At 47.4% G+C, this 14,364-nt stretch overlaps 1 protein-coding gene across 1 annotated transcript in view; it reads left to right on the forward strand.

Moving 5' to 3' along the window:
• The first annotated feature begins 4,007 nt into the window (after window positions 1-4,007).
• Ube2r2 (ubiquitin conjugating enzyme E2 R2) overlaps window positions 4,008-14,364 on the forward strand; it is a 52,356-nt gene continuing 41,999 nt past the window's right edge. Inside the window, exon 1 of the mRNA XM_051157803.1 lies at window positions 4,008-4,242. Within this exon, the coding sequence (XP_051013760.1) occupies window positions 4,066-4,242 (177 nt within the window). The 5' untranslated portion in view covers window positions 4,008-4,065. The remainder of the gene's footprint in view (window positions 4,243-14,364) is intronic.

Genomic DNA, 14,364 nt, shown 5'->3' on the forward strand with positions numbered 1-14,364 from the left:
CGGGCGCGTGGGGGCACACGCCTTTAATCCCAGCACTCCGAAGGCAGAGGCAGGTGGATCGCTATGAGTTCAAAGGCCAGCCTGGTCTACAAAGTGAGTCCAGGACAGCCAAGGCTACACAGAGAGACCCTGTCTTGAAAAACAAAAATGAACAAAATGATGAACTGTAACCTGGGGTCGAGAGCCAAATAAACTCTTTCCTCCCTAAAAAAAAAAAAAAAAAGGAAAAAAGAAAAACAAAAATGAAAACAATAGCAACAATAAAACAAAACAAAACAAAGCCAATTGAGTTCTATTATATGCCTTGGTATGATGTGATGCAAATGGTATTTACCTCTGTGACCATCCCCTTTAGCAAAACAACAAAACCAGTCTTTTTTTTTTTTTTTTTTTTTTCCAGACAGGGTTTTCTCTGTGTAGCTTTGGCTGTCCTGGACTCACTTTGTAGACCAGGCTGGCCTTGAACTCACAGTGATCCACCTGTCTCTGCCTCCTGAGTGCTGGGAACAAAACCTGTCTTAGTTATGAGAAAAACATCACAAATCCCAGTTCAGAGGGTTTGTCTACTAAATACTTGATCTGGCTAAGTGTTGTGCTCTACCCCATAATCAAACACTGAGGCCACCAAGTTGCTAGTTGAAGCCAGCCTGGGCTACATAGTAAAATCCTGTTCCCCACCCCCAAAAGTAAAAAAGAGGGCCTGTAAGAGATAGCTCAACAGGTAAAGGCACTTGGGCCAGCCTGAGGCCTGAGCTTCATGATCCCCAGGACTCACATGGTGGAGGGAGAGAACACACTCCAGGAAGTTACCTCTGACCTCCACATGTAGGACACTACACGCAGAGTAAAATAATAATAAGTGAATAAAGAGGGAATCTTGTTTGGGGGCGGGGATTTGAAAAAGAAGCAGCACAATGCAAGCTGGCTGCAGGCTATGGCTCAGATCTCAAAGTGCTTCCTTAGCTTGGAGGCTGTCCTACTACTGCTGTGACGAAACTTCATGACCAAAGCTCATCATCAAAAGCAGTGAGGGTAGGAACTCAAGCAGGGCAGGAACCTGGAGGCTGCGCAGGGGCCACGGAGGGGTGCTGCTTACTGCCTCGTTCAGGCTGGATTACTCAGCTTGCTCTCTTACAGAATTTAGGACCACCAGCTCAAGGATGGCATCACCCACAATGGGCTCGGCACTTCCTAATCAGTCACCAACTAAGAGAGTGCCAGCCAGCGGGCCTTTAATCCCAGGACTCGGGAGGCAGAGGCAGGTGGATCTCTGTGAGTTTGAGGCCAGCCTGGTCTACAAAGAGAGTTCCAGGACAGCCAGGATTATTACAGAGAAACCCTGTCTCAAAAAACCAAAACAAGCTAACCAAACAAACCCTTTTACAGCCAGGTGATGTGCTGCATGCCTTTAATCTCAGCACTCAGGGTGCTGACAAGCAAAGCACTGAGTTCAAGGCCAGCGTGGTCCACAGAGCAAGTTCCAGGATGGCCAGGGTTACACATAGAAATCCTATCTCAAAACAAAAATCAAAATAAAATCTTTGTATTTAGTGTATATGGGTGTTTCACCTGTATGTATGTCTGGGCAGCATGTGTATACAGTGCCCATGGAGGTGAGAAAACGGGGTTGGGTCCCCTTGTTAGTGGAGTTACAGGTGGTTTTGAGTTGGGAGCAAGTGCTCTTTTTTCTTTCTTTCTTTCTTTCTTTCTTTCTTTCTTTCTTTCTTTCTTTCTTTTTTCCTTTCTTTCTTCTTCTTCTTCTTTATTTTTTGGTTTCTGGAGACAGGGTTTCTCTGCATAGCCTTGGCTGTCCTGGACTTGCTTTGTAGACCAGGCTGGCCTTGAACTCACAGCGATCCACCTGCCTCTGCCTCCCGAGTGCTGGGATTAAAGGAGTGTGCCACTATGCCCAGGCAACTTTACTGTTTCTAGAAATCTAAAACTTTTGTAAAAATAAAGTCTTGTTAGCTGTAGATTTAATTTAACCATTAAAATTCCTTGTGTTAGGTTTAATCTTCTTTTTTTTTTTTTTTTTTTTTTTTTTTTTTTTTTTTTTTTTGGTTTTTCGAGACAGGGTCTCTCTGTGTAGCCTTGGCCATCCTGGACTCACTTTGTAGACCAGACTGGCCTCGAACTCACAGCGATTCGCCTGCCTCTGCCTCCCGAGTGCTGGGATTAAAGGCGTGCGCCACCACGCCCGGCTAGGTTTAATCTTCTTTTACAGAAGCTGATCAAGTAAGGAGTTAGGGAAGTTTTCTGAACCCAAAGTGGTGTGTTTGTAATTTGTCTCAGGTTTCTGGCTTCTCTTTACCTTTCGTTTCTTACTTTATTATAAACACACACGCACACGCGCGTGCGCACACACACACACATACATATATTTATTTATTTTTTAAGTTTTTAAAAAGTTTTTTTGAGACAGGGTTTCTGTGTTTCCCTAGCTGTCCTGGACTCGCTTTGTAGACCAGGCTGCATTCGAACTCACAATTCTGCCTATCAAGTGCTGGAATCAAAGGCGTGCTCCACCGTGCTCTAAGTTTCCGTAGCAAACAATTCTTGAGTATTCTAACCTAGGGTCTGAAGACTGTGTCTCCCCATCTCTCTTCAGTTACGCCATGTCCAGGTAAAGTAGAACTCATCCACAGAAAATGAAAGTTCAACCATGGCCTTTTGTTTTTTTTGATAGAGTCTCGCTATACAGCACTGACTGGCACAGAACAACTTAAATAACCAGGCTGGCCTCCCACACGGATCCTTCTGTTTTTGTGCCCTTTCCAAGGCTACACCAGTATTTTGCAAACGGATTTAAACCAAAGTATAGCCTGCACTCTTGCCCTCATCTCATGGAGGACCTGTAATCTGGCTCAACGTGAGTTTTCTATTCTTTCCCATACAATCTTCTCTCCTTTGGGAGAGACTGCCTTCCCTGAAGTGGGGGCGACTTTCCTAGGGGCTCGCTCGGTCAGCGAGAGACGCAAGCCTATTCAAGCACCTATCTATTGAGTGCAAGGACCACGGACTGGGGATAGACGAGAGGAGCCCGCAGAGGACCAGGGAGGCCAGGGGACATCCAGGGCGGGCGAGGGCGCCGAGAGCCTTTTAGGAGCCGAGGTTCCTTCCGGGGCACGCCTCTGGAACCGCTGCGTCCACGCCGCACAACCGTCACTTAGGGCCCAGAGCCATCCCCGGCGACCCGCCCTTGATCCTCGACCGCCGCTTGGCGCTTTAAGGGTGGGGGACACGCGCAAGCGTCACAAAGCGCCGCCACCGTGGGGCCTGTCCGGGGAGGGGGTGGGGGGGGAGGAGGAGAGGCAAGCAGGCAGGAGCCGAGTGGGGCAGAGCCAGGAGGGCGGGGGAGGGAGGGAGGGAGGGGAGGGGGAAAGGAGGGAGGGGCGCGCGCACGCGCACCGGGCCGCCGCCGCCCCGAGCTGCCCCCCTCCCGGCGCGCGCCCCTCCTCCTCTCCCTCCCTCCCTCCCTCCTTCTCTGCTCTGTAGCTCCCGCGGCGCGAGGCGCTTGCTCTCCTCCTCCTCCTCCGCCCCTCCCCTCCCCCCGCGCCGCCGCCGCCGCCGTCCCGAGACCCTAAGCGCACGGCGCGCCCTCCTCCCTCGTGCGCCCCTCCGGCCCCCCGGTGGAGAACGAGAGGGCGAGCGAGCACGGCGCTCCCCGGCCGACCTGGCCCTCCTCCCTCCACCCCCCCCAGCTTGTCTTCACCATCGTTTGCCCTCCGCCGCCTTCCTTCGCTTCCACCTCCACTCTCCCCCCCCACAACAACCCCCCCAACTAGAAGCCCCTTGGGGGGGGGGAGAGGCCCGGGGCCCGGAGCGGATTCCCCCCCCACCTCCGCTAGGCCCGCCCCCTTGCCCGGCCCGCGTCGTGAGTGAGGAAGGACCCCGGGCGGGCCCGCGGGCCGTCTGGGGCCTGGTCCGGCCCCCGCCAGGCGTGTGAGGAGGAGGACAGGGGACCCGGCCCGGCCCGAGGGCGAGCGCAGGGGAGGGGCCTGGTCCGGCCCGGCCGGTGCGCGAGGACCGGGCCCGCGGCCCCGCACGGCCGCCGCCGCCGCCGCGATGGCCCAGCAGCAGATGACCAGCTCGCAGAAAGCCCTGATGCTCGAGCTGAAATCCCTGCAGGAGGAGCCGGTGGAGGGCTTCCGGATCACCCTGGTGGATGAGTCCGACCTCTACAACTGGGAGGTGGCCATCTTCGGACCCCCTAACACCCTCTACGAAGGCGGCTACTTCAAGGTACCGTCGTCCCCGTGTCCCCCATCCCCCCTCACCCAACCCTCCACCCCGGCCCAGCTTCCCGGGGGTCTCCGCTGTCCGCCGCCGCGGCCCTGGAGCGTGAGCTCTGGGGAGCCGAGGGGGGGGTTGGAGGTGGGGGGGCTCCTCGCCTCGCAGCCCCCTCCCCCATCCGTGGAGGCAGGAAGGCCTTGCTTGCTCACCAAGTGCCTTTTCTTTGTCATGGGGCGGGGGCGGGAGGCCAGACTCTGCACCGGGAAATAGGAAAGCCTCTGCGGCTTGGGGTAGTGGCTACCGGGAAGGAGGGCTGCCTTTGTTTTGTTTCTCCAGCTGAGGGGTGTGTGTGTGTGTGTGTGTGTAGAAATGGAGGTGGTCTGTCTTTCTCTTTCTAGACCCATCCGAGCCTTCTCTGCGCAGGCTGGAACTGCCCCAGAGGGCAGGGTGACCTGCACTTATTGGATTGGACTTTTCTCTTTTTTTGGGTGTGTGTTGGGGGGAGGGTGGGGTGGGGAAGGAAGGAACATTAGCCTGTCTTTCCCGATGTTGCTCGTGTCCTGACATTTGGAAGATTTGTTGGTTTGGGGTAGCGGTAGTCCAACTTTTGATTCCCGTAGGTAAGGAAGAGGACCCTAGTGGGTGGCCAAAAAGGGAGGGTGGTGTGGTTGGTGTTGTCTTGCAGCCATTTGTTTGAGGGGACTTTAATTTAGCCCTCTTTTCTGCCCTCATTTTTCATTTACTTTATAGTCTCCGCTGCTTTCAGTGCCCTTTGTCCTCTTCTACGGAGTTTATTTGCAACCCCCCACCCCGTGTACAAACATCCAAAGAGGGTGGAATCTGTCAGGCACAGTGATAGTTTCCCACTTCAGGAAGGCAGAATTAAAGGCTTTTGCTTAGGTGGTTAGCTCCAGAGCAAATGGGGTCTTACTACAGACGAGATGCCTCTGAGGTGAGAGGGTTTCCCGTGGTGCAGTGGCTGCCACTCTATGTACATTGTTTCTATTGTTTTCCACGAATTATTCCTCAGTTCTGTACTTGGAGAGACTTGGAGTGTTTTTTTGTCTTATTTGACTTAAGCGGTTTGTTTGTTTGTTTGGAGGGCAGAATCCCTGAGTGAAGATAGAGTGGGGGTAGAGACTGGGGAAATGAGTGTTTAGGAATCCATTTATTTTTTTATTTCCAAAATTAAGTAAAATAGGCCAATGACTCAATTTTAGTTTGTTTTGAAGGGAGGGGTTATCTTGGCACAAGTTTTAAACGAATATCTTAGTCATGTAGTTGTGATGTGTATTTTTAGGACTACCCAATTACTTAACTCTTATTTTCTAACGTTCAAAAGCCTCAATTTCAGGCTTTAAACTGGGTCAACTTTGTTGAAAATAGGATTGATAGGGAATGCTTAACATTCATGCATGTGATAGTTGCTGAATGCTTAGTAAAAGGACATTTTTAGAATATTATGTAAGAATGTGGTATCCTTACCAACTGTTTGCTTCATCTTTTGTGGTCAACATACACTATTTTTTAGGTGCAGGTGCTTAAAATTACTAAGCAAAGGTTTAGGTTTCTTAGTGATAGATTGGGAAGGGTATTATTGTCTCCGTGTTGAGGTGTGCTCTATGCACTGTCAAAAATAAACATTCATTCGTAGATATTGGAAGTACTGCACAAAGTGGAGTTTATATGATAAGTTTCCTAGAAAACACTTTTTAAAGCAAACTGCAGGTTAATTTTAAAGGATAGGGTTGTTTTTGGTTTTTTGAGACAGGGTTTCTCTATGTAGCCCTGCCTGTCCTAGAATTCGATCTGTAGACCAGCTGGCCTCGAACTCAGAGGTCAGCCAGCCTCTGCTTCCACCTCCAAGAGTTCTGGGGTTAAAAGGACACCACCCTTGTTTTAAGGTTTAAGGATACAATTTAAGGCCAGGCCCGGTGGCGTGCGCCTTTAATCCCAGCACTGGGAGAGGCAGAGGCCAGCCTGGTCTACAAAGCCAGTCCAGGACAGCCAGGACTGTAAGAGAAACCCTGTCTTGAAACTGCCCCCTCCCCCCCACCCCCTCACCCCAAAAGGATACCATTTAATTTCCAAAAAGTATTATTATTGCAACATTTCATAGTTAAGGCAAACGGGTTGTAGTTAATTTTTCTCTATTAGAATTTAAAAAAAAACCTATGAAAGAAAGCAATACTTTTGCTTACTATTAGGGAATCAAGTATGGCACTCTTGATTTGGAATTGATAATATGGAAATATTCTTGGTAGCATATACTATTTAAAATAAAGCAGTAGTAGTGCACACCTTTAATACCTGGAACTCAGGAGGCAGAGGTAGGCAGATGAATCTTTGAGTTCGAGTCCAGCTTGATTTACAGAGCCAGTTAGTTCTAGGACAACCAGGGCTACTCAGGAAAAAAAAAAACAAACCTGTCTCAAAAAATAAAATAAAATAAAGACTTTGAACTGGGATTGTAGCTGAGTGGGGAGAGTATTTGCCTAGCCTGCATGAAGCCCTGATTGTTTGTTTGTTTGGTCGGTTGGTTGGTTTTTGGGACACAGTTTTTCTGTGTAGCCCTGGCTGTCCTGGAACTCACTCTGTAGACTAGGCTGGCCTTAAATTCATAGAGATCGGCCTGCCTCAGTCTCCCAAGCACTGGATCAGAGGTGTACACCACCAACACCCCCCCCCCCCCCCCCAGCTGAAGCCCTGATTTAAACTCCAGCAAAATAAACATTACAGCTTCAGTCCTTTTGAAAACGGTGACTTTGGGGAGCAGGGTCATACCTCAGTTGCAGAGGGCTTGTGTAGCTTGGCTAAAGCCCTGTCCATCTCCGGTAGTACCCAAGTTTAGAGATGTCCTGAAATCCTAGCAGTCAGGAAGCAAAGGCAGGAGGAGTTGTACAACTCTGAGGCCAGCCTAGTCTATATAATCAGTTCTAGGCCAACCAGGGGCTGCAGTGAAAGGGGGAAAAAAGAGAAACAGAAGGCTTTATTTCCAATTTGTTAAAGTTTTTGTTGTTGTTTTTCTTTTTTTGGTTTTTCTAATCAAATCTTACTATTTATTCCTGGCTCACTGGTCTGGAACTCACAAAGATAAATTTAGTTTTGGATCAATGGCACAGATGTGCCCCTGGCTTTATTTAGTTTAAATTCCTTTTCTTTTTCTTTTTTTGATTTTTTTTTTTTTTTTTTTTTTTTGAGACAGGGTCTCTCTGTGTATCCTTGGCTGTCCTGGACTCACTTTGTAGACCAGGCTGGCCTTGAACTCACAGCGATCCACCTGCCTCTGCCTCCTGAGTGCTGGGATTAAAGACGTGCGCCACCACCGCCCAGCTTAAATTCCTTTTCAAGAAAAAATATTTTTTAAAACTATAATTTCATTCCCTATTTCCTTCCTTTAATTTCCCCTCCATATTCTTATCTCATTCACATCCGTGTCCCCTCCTAAAGATTTGTTTTCTGTGTATGAATGTTTTGCTTTCATTCATGTGTGTGTGCCACATGTGTACTTGCTTGGCGTCTTTGGAGCTCAGAGGACCGAAGCAGGAGTTACAGATGGTCGTCATCTATCATGTGGGTGCTGGGTGCTGGGAACTTGGGCCCTCTGCAAGAGCAGCAAGTGCAGACTCTTTGGTCACTGTCTAAATGTCTTTCTTTTTTTCTTGTATGTCTGTTGGTGTCTCATCTGCATGTATGTCTGTGTGAGGATGTCAGATAGGGAGTCATAGAAAGTGTTGTGAGCTGCCCTGTGGGTGTGGGGAATTGAGCCTGGGTCTTCTGGAAGAGCTCTTGGTGTGCTCAACTGCTGAGCCTTCTCTCCAGCCACCTTTTCTTTATTGTCTTGGTTTTTCAAGACAGGATTTCTCTGTGTAGCCCTGGTTGTCCTGGAACTCTCTTTGTAGACCAGGCTGGCCTCAAGCTCACAGCTATCCACCTGCCTCTGCCTCCCAGGTGCTGGGATTAAAGGCATGCGACACTATGCATTATTTTGTTTCTGTTTTTTTTTTAATAATTTACTTTTATGGGCATTGGTGTTTTGCCTACATGTATGCCTGTGGGAGAGTGTCCAATCTTGGAGTTACAGACAGTTATGAGCTGCCATGTGGGTGCTGGGAATTCAACTTGGAATTCCTCTGGAAGAGCAGCCAGCACTCTTAACCACTGAGCCATCTCTCCAGCACCCCCCCCCCCTTTTTTTTTTAAAGACAGGGTTTCTCTGTAGCTGTGGCTGTCCTAGAACCCTGTAGACCAGACTGGCTTGGAATTAGGAGATTTTTCTGCCTCTGCTTCCTTAGTTGCTGGGATTAAAGGCATATGCCACCCTGCCTGACTTAAATTTTAACTTTTAGGATATGTTTGCCTTATTTATTTATTTATTTTTTGGTCCCAATTTGGGGCAGATATATATATTTAGTGTGTGTGTGTGTGTGTGTGTGAGAGAGAGAGAGAGAGAGAGATGTGTGTGTATGTGTGTGTGTGTGTGTGTGGGTATGTGAATATGGGAAAATGTAAGCCATAGCTTGTTGTCAGGTCAGAGATCAGTTTTTGGGTGTAGGTTTTTCCTTCCATCTTTGTGTAGGTTCTAGGGATTAAACTCAGATTTGCAGGCTCGTATGGTGAGAGCTTTGCCTGTTGATTCATCTTTTCTGCCCTGTACTAATTTTTTGGTGCTGGGGATTGAACCCAGGGCTTCCCAGAGTTTGCCTCTGAAGTTATGCCCTCAGCATTTTTACCTATAGCTCTGTTCAATAAAAAATGATATCTGCCAAGTGGTGGTGGTGCACGCCTTTAATCCCAGCACTCAGGAGGCAGAGGCAGGCAGATCGCTGTGAGTTCGAGGCCAGCCTGGTCTACAAAGTGAGTCCAGGACAGCCAAGGCTACACAGAGAAACCCTGTCTCTAAAAACAACAACAAAAATGATACCCATTCCCTGCCCCTATCCAAGTCCCCTTATTCCCATGGTACATATTTATAGTCCCACTGCCAGCCTGTCTCAAAGGATGAGGTCCTGTCTCAAAAAAATACATGTATGTATGTATGTTTGGAGAGGATCTGGTTATGTAGCTCATGAAGACCTGAGACACTCTTATGTGCTGACTTCCGGCTCACCAACCCTCTTCTCAGGCCTCCTAGAGTCAGGATTATAGGTCTGTGCCATCCTGTTTTGGCAAAGTATGAAAATACTTTTTTTTTTTTAGGCCGGGCGTGGTGGCGCACGCCTTTAATCCCGGCACTCGGGAGGCAGGCGGATTGCTGTGAGTTCGAGGCCAGCCTGGTCTGCAGAGTGAGTCCAGGATGGCCAAGGCTACACAGAGAAACCCTGTCTCGAAAAACCAAAAAAAAAAAGAAAAGAAAATACTTTTTTTTCCTTTTTGTGACATGCCTCATATAACCTAGGTTGGCCTTGTACTAGCTTTCTTCTTCTTCTTCTTTTTTTTTTTTCCTCTAGCTTTCTTCTTTTTTTTTTTTTTTTTCCTCGAGACAGGGTTTCTCTAGCCTTGGCTGTCCTGGACTCGCTTTGTAGACCAGGCTGGCCTCAAACTCACAGTGATCCACCTGCCTTTCTCTCCCGACTGCTGGGATTAAAGGTGTGCGCCACCATGCCTGGCCTTTCTTTCTTTTTTTTTTTTTTTCCTCCTCCTCCTCCTCCTCCTTCTTTTCTCTCTCTCTCTCCCTCCCTCCCTCCCTCCCCCTCTCTCCCGGAACTCACTCTGTAGACTAGGCTGGCCTTGAATTCAGAGATCTACCCCTCTCTGCCTCCTGAGTGCTGAGATTACAGGTGAGCATCTTCACTGCCCAGCCTTGAACTACATAGGCAGCCATGACCTTACACTTCTGATCTTCCCGCCTCCCACCTCCCAATTGCTGGCGTTACAACCTTGTCACCATGCCAAGTATATGCCTGGCTGGAGATTGATCCCAGGGCATGGTTTGTGCCAGACAAGCACTCAGCCAATTGAGTTACATCCTCAACCTCAAAAATGAAAAATCTGGCCAGGTGTAGTGGCGCTCGCCTTTAATCCCAGCACTTTGGAGGCAAAGGCAGGCAGATCACTGTGAGTTCGAGGCTAGACTGGTCTACAAAGTGAGTCCAGGATAGCCAAGGATACACAGAGACACCCTGTCTCAAAAAACAAAAACAAAAAAATGTTATGTGTATGTGTGAATGCTTGTATGACTGTATGTGTAACATGTGGCCTGCCTGGTGTCTGAGGAGGCAGGAAGAGGCCATTGCATCTCCTGAAACTAGAGTCACAGGCTGTTGTCATGAGTGCTAGGAACTGAGTCTGGTTCCTCTTTATGAGCTCTTAAAGCTGAGCCGTCTCTCCAGCCCATGTTGTGCTTTTTCTTTTTCCTCAGACAAAAATGCTTGGCTTGTATGTATGTCTGTGTACCCGACATATGCCTGATAAGTGAAGAGCTCTGAAGATGTCATCCTGTGAGCCACCACATGGGCAGTTGGACTCAGACCTGGGTCTTCTGCAAGAACAAGTGCTTTTTATCACTGCGCCATCTCTCTAGCCCTGAATCTTTTAGTGTGTTTTCATGCTTGTGGTCCATGGTGCACATGTGGAGGTCAGAGGGACGAACTGTGGGGCTTAGTTCTCGGCTTTTGCACTGTGGGCACCAGAGATTGAACTCAGGTCATCAGGGTTGGCAACAAATTCTTTTTTTACCTCTTGAACCAGCTCTTTGGCCAAGTATGAAAATTCTTAACAGGTTGTTTAAGTCTTTGTGAAATAATTGTTCAGTGGCATTTTTCTGCTTTTATTTATTTATTTATTTTTCCTTATGTTACCTTCCTTGGAAAAGGCCAATTTATGGTCTTTCTGTTTTGTTGGTTTTGTTTTTTGTTTTTTTCAGTATTTTTGTCTTAAAACAAGGCTTTTAGTGTGTTCCTTTACAGCTGCAGTTAAAAGTTGGCACAATGGCTGACAAGATGGCTCAGCTGGTAAGAGCGCCAGCTGCCAAGACTGGTGACTTATGTATTATAGACAAAGTACTCTGCTACTGAGTTACAACTCCAGCTGAAGTTACTCTTGGTGAATTGTGGCATAAGTTAACAAGATCACTTTAAAAACATAGTAAGTAGCCAGACTTGGGGTGCAGGCCTTTAGTCCAAGACCTAGGAAGGGGGCAGGCAGATCTCTGTAAGTTCGAGACCAATCTGGTCTACGAAGTGAGCCCAGGACAGCAAGGCTACACAGAGAAATCCTGTCTCAAAAACCAAAAAACAAACAAACCAAAAGAAAAAAGTGGTAAACTGGAAAGGAAGTTATGTGAACACTGCAAAATTCTAATATAAGGGAATCGTCTTTTGTTTTTCGAGACAGGGTTTCTCTATTTAGCCCACCTGCTTCTGCCTCCCTAGTGCTGTGGTGTGGGCCACTGTCCCCAACTCTGGGCTTTTTTATGCTATAGTTTTGTTTTCTATTTCATTTTTTTATTTTAATTTAATTTAATTTTTTTTGTTTTGTTTTGTTTTTCGAGACAGGGTCTCTCTGTGTAGTCTTGACTGACCTGGACTCACTTTGTAGTCCAGGCTGGCCTCGAACCCACAGCGATCCGCCTGCCTCTGCCTCCCGAGTGCTGGGATTAAAGGCGTGTGCCGCCGCCACCACCACCCGGCTATGCTGCAGTTTTTAAACTTGCTATTTAACATACATGATTTTTTTTTTTTGTTTGTTTTTTTTTTGTTTTTCGAGACAGGGTTTCTCTGTGTAGCCTTGGCCATCATGGACTCGCTTTGTAGACCAGGCTGGCCTCGAACTCACAGCGATCCGCCTGCCTCTGCCTCCCGAGTGCTGAGATTAAAGGCGTGCGCCACCACGCCCGGCTACATGATATAATTTTGTACTGCCAACATTTTCGCTTTTGCCCTTATAATATTTTTCAAGGAATTTTATTCCATACAACCTAAGAATGTATCTCTTTTTTTTTTGGTTTTTCGAGACAAGATTTCTCTGTATTAGCCTTGGCTGTCCTGGACTCGCTTTGTAGACCAGGCTGGCCTCGAACTCACAGTGATCCACCTACCTCTGCCTCCTGAGCGCTGGGATTAAAGGCATGTGCCACCACGCCCAGCTAAGAATGTATCTCTTGCAATGAGATATTGTAGATCTTAGAAATATAGCCCAATACAGAGGTGCATCCATTAAGATGCTGGAGGATTGAGGAGATGGAATCAGAGTTCAGGAGGTCTGTCTAATCTAGGCAGTATATACAGAGCCCCTCTCAAAAGGACACTAGACAGCATAAATGAGGGCCCTTAGAGCCGCCGTTGTGCCTTGGTCCAAATACTTCAAATGTTATTTGGTTTTAGCTTTAACATAAATTAATAGAAATTTTATAGGCCAATAATGTTTAAGTCTGGAGATTTTGGTAGTAAATTTAATGATTTTACAAAAATAAAATTAAATCCTGTCGTGTTGGTGTACACCTGTAATCCCAGCACTCAGAGAGGCAGAGACAGGTGGATCTATGTGAGTTCCAGGATAGCCAGAGCTATTACACAGAGAAACCCTGTCTTGAAAGACAAAAGCAAAATACCAAAATATTCTGTACCCTGTCTTATAATGAAACACATACATTTGTGAAGTCTTCAGTTTTTATTTATTTTATGTATATGAGTGCTCTGTCTGCATGTATACCAAATGCTAGAAGAGACTATCCGATCACATCATAGAGGGTTGTGAGCCACCCTGTGGTCGCTGGGAATTGAACTCAGGACCCCTGGAAGAGCAGACAGTGCTCTTAACCACGGAGCCATCTCTCTAGCCCCTAATTCAGTTTGTTGTTGTTTTTTTACTTTGGAAATTCTTTTAAAACTAGTTTGAGTACACTGTAAGGGAACAGCAGACTGGGTAGTAAGTGAAGCCTTTAGTCTCAGTTTGGAATTTTTATGCTAATAGCCTTCATAATTTATTCCAAGGAAAATGTAGCCCTGGCAGCCCTAGAACTTGCTGTGTAGATCAGGCTAGCCTGGGAGTGACAGGTTCACCGGCCTCTGCACTAACCTCCCTGACTTTTGAGACAAGGTTTCACTATCTCAGGCTGGTCTGGAATGTGTGGTCCTGTCTCAGATAGAAGGTGGAAAGTAAAAGCTGTTTTTCTGTGGTAAAGGTTTATGGTCAGTTTTTGATAATGCAAGAAATATTTATTTTTAGATGTGTAAGTGTTTGCCTGAATGTGTGTGTGACACAGGTGCTACATCTGTGTGCCTGGTGCTTGTGGAGGTCAGAAGAGACTGGGGTCTCCTGGAACTGGGGTTGGAAATGACTGTGGACCACGATGCGCATGCTGGGAACCAAACCTGTGTCCTGTGCTAGGGCAACAAGTGCTCTTCACTGATAAGACATCTCTCCAGCGCAGTATGTGTGGGTTTTTTAAATTTTTAAATTTTTTTTTTTATGTACGTTGGTGTTTTGCCTGCATGTGTGTTTGTGTGAGGGAGTCAGATCTTGGAGTCACAGACAGTTGTGAGTGGCTATGTGGGTGCTGGGAATTGAACCTGGGTCCTTTGGGAGAGCAGTTAGTGCTCTTAACCACTGAGACATCTCTCTAGCCGAGTGTGTGTGTATGTGTGTGTTCGTTTGAATTGAGCAATTTAGGAGACTTATTTTTGACCAAGAATAGGAGCAATAGTAAGAAAGAAACTAGGGCACGAGTTCGGTACTGTGGCGAGCGCCCTTAACCCCAGCACTCAGGGGGCAGAGGCAGGTGGATCTCTGCGTTTGAGGCCAGCCTGGAGGACAACCAGGAGTACACAGAGACACTCTGCCTCCAAAACCAAAACCAAACCAAACCAAACCGAAAAACCCCACCCAAAAGAACAAACAAAAAACCCAGGCATGGATGGTGCTACATGCCTTTAGTCCAGCACCAGAAAGCTGACGCAGGAGAATTTCTTTAAGTCTGAGACATTTCTGGGCTACATAGTAAGTTCTAGGCTGGCCTGGGTTTTCAGAGCAATAGGGGTGAAAGGAGAAGAAACTGAATGACTCTCAAATCTAGTTCTTTTTCCTTTTAAAAAAAGGATTGGCCAAGGGGTAGCTGCCCGTGCCTTAAATCAGCACTCAGGAGGCAGAGGCAGGCGGGTCTCTGTGAGGCAAGGCCAGCCTGGTCTACAG

This window comes from Acomys russatus, chromosome 2, assembly GCF_903995435.1.
Source record: "Acomys russatus chromosome 2, mAcoRus1.1, whole genome shotgun sequence".
In the NCBI taxonomy this organism is placed as follows: Eukaryota; Metazoa; Chordata; class Mammalia; order Rodentia; family Muridae; genus Acomys; species Acomys russatus.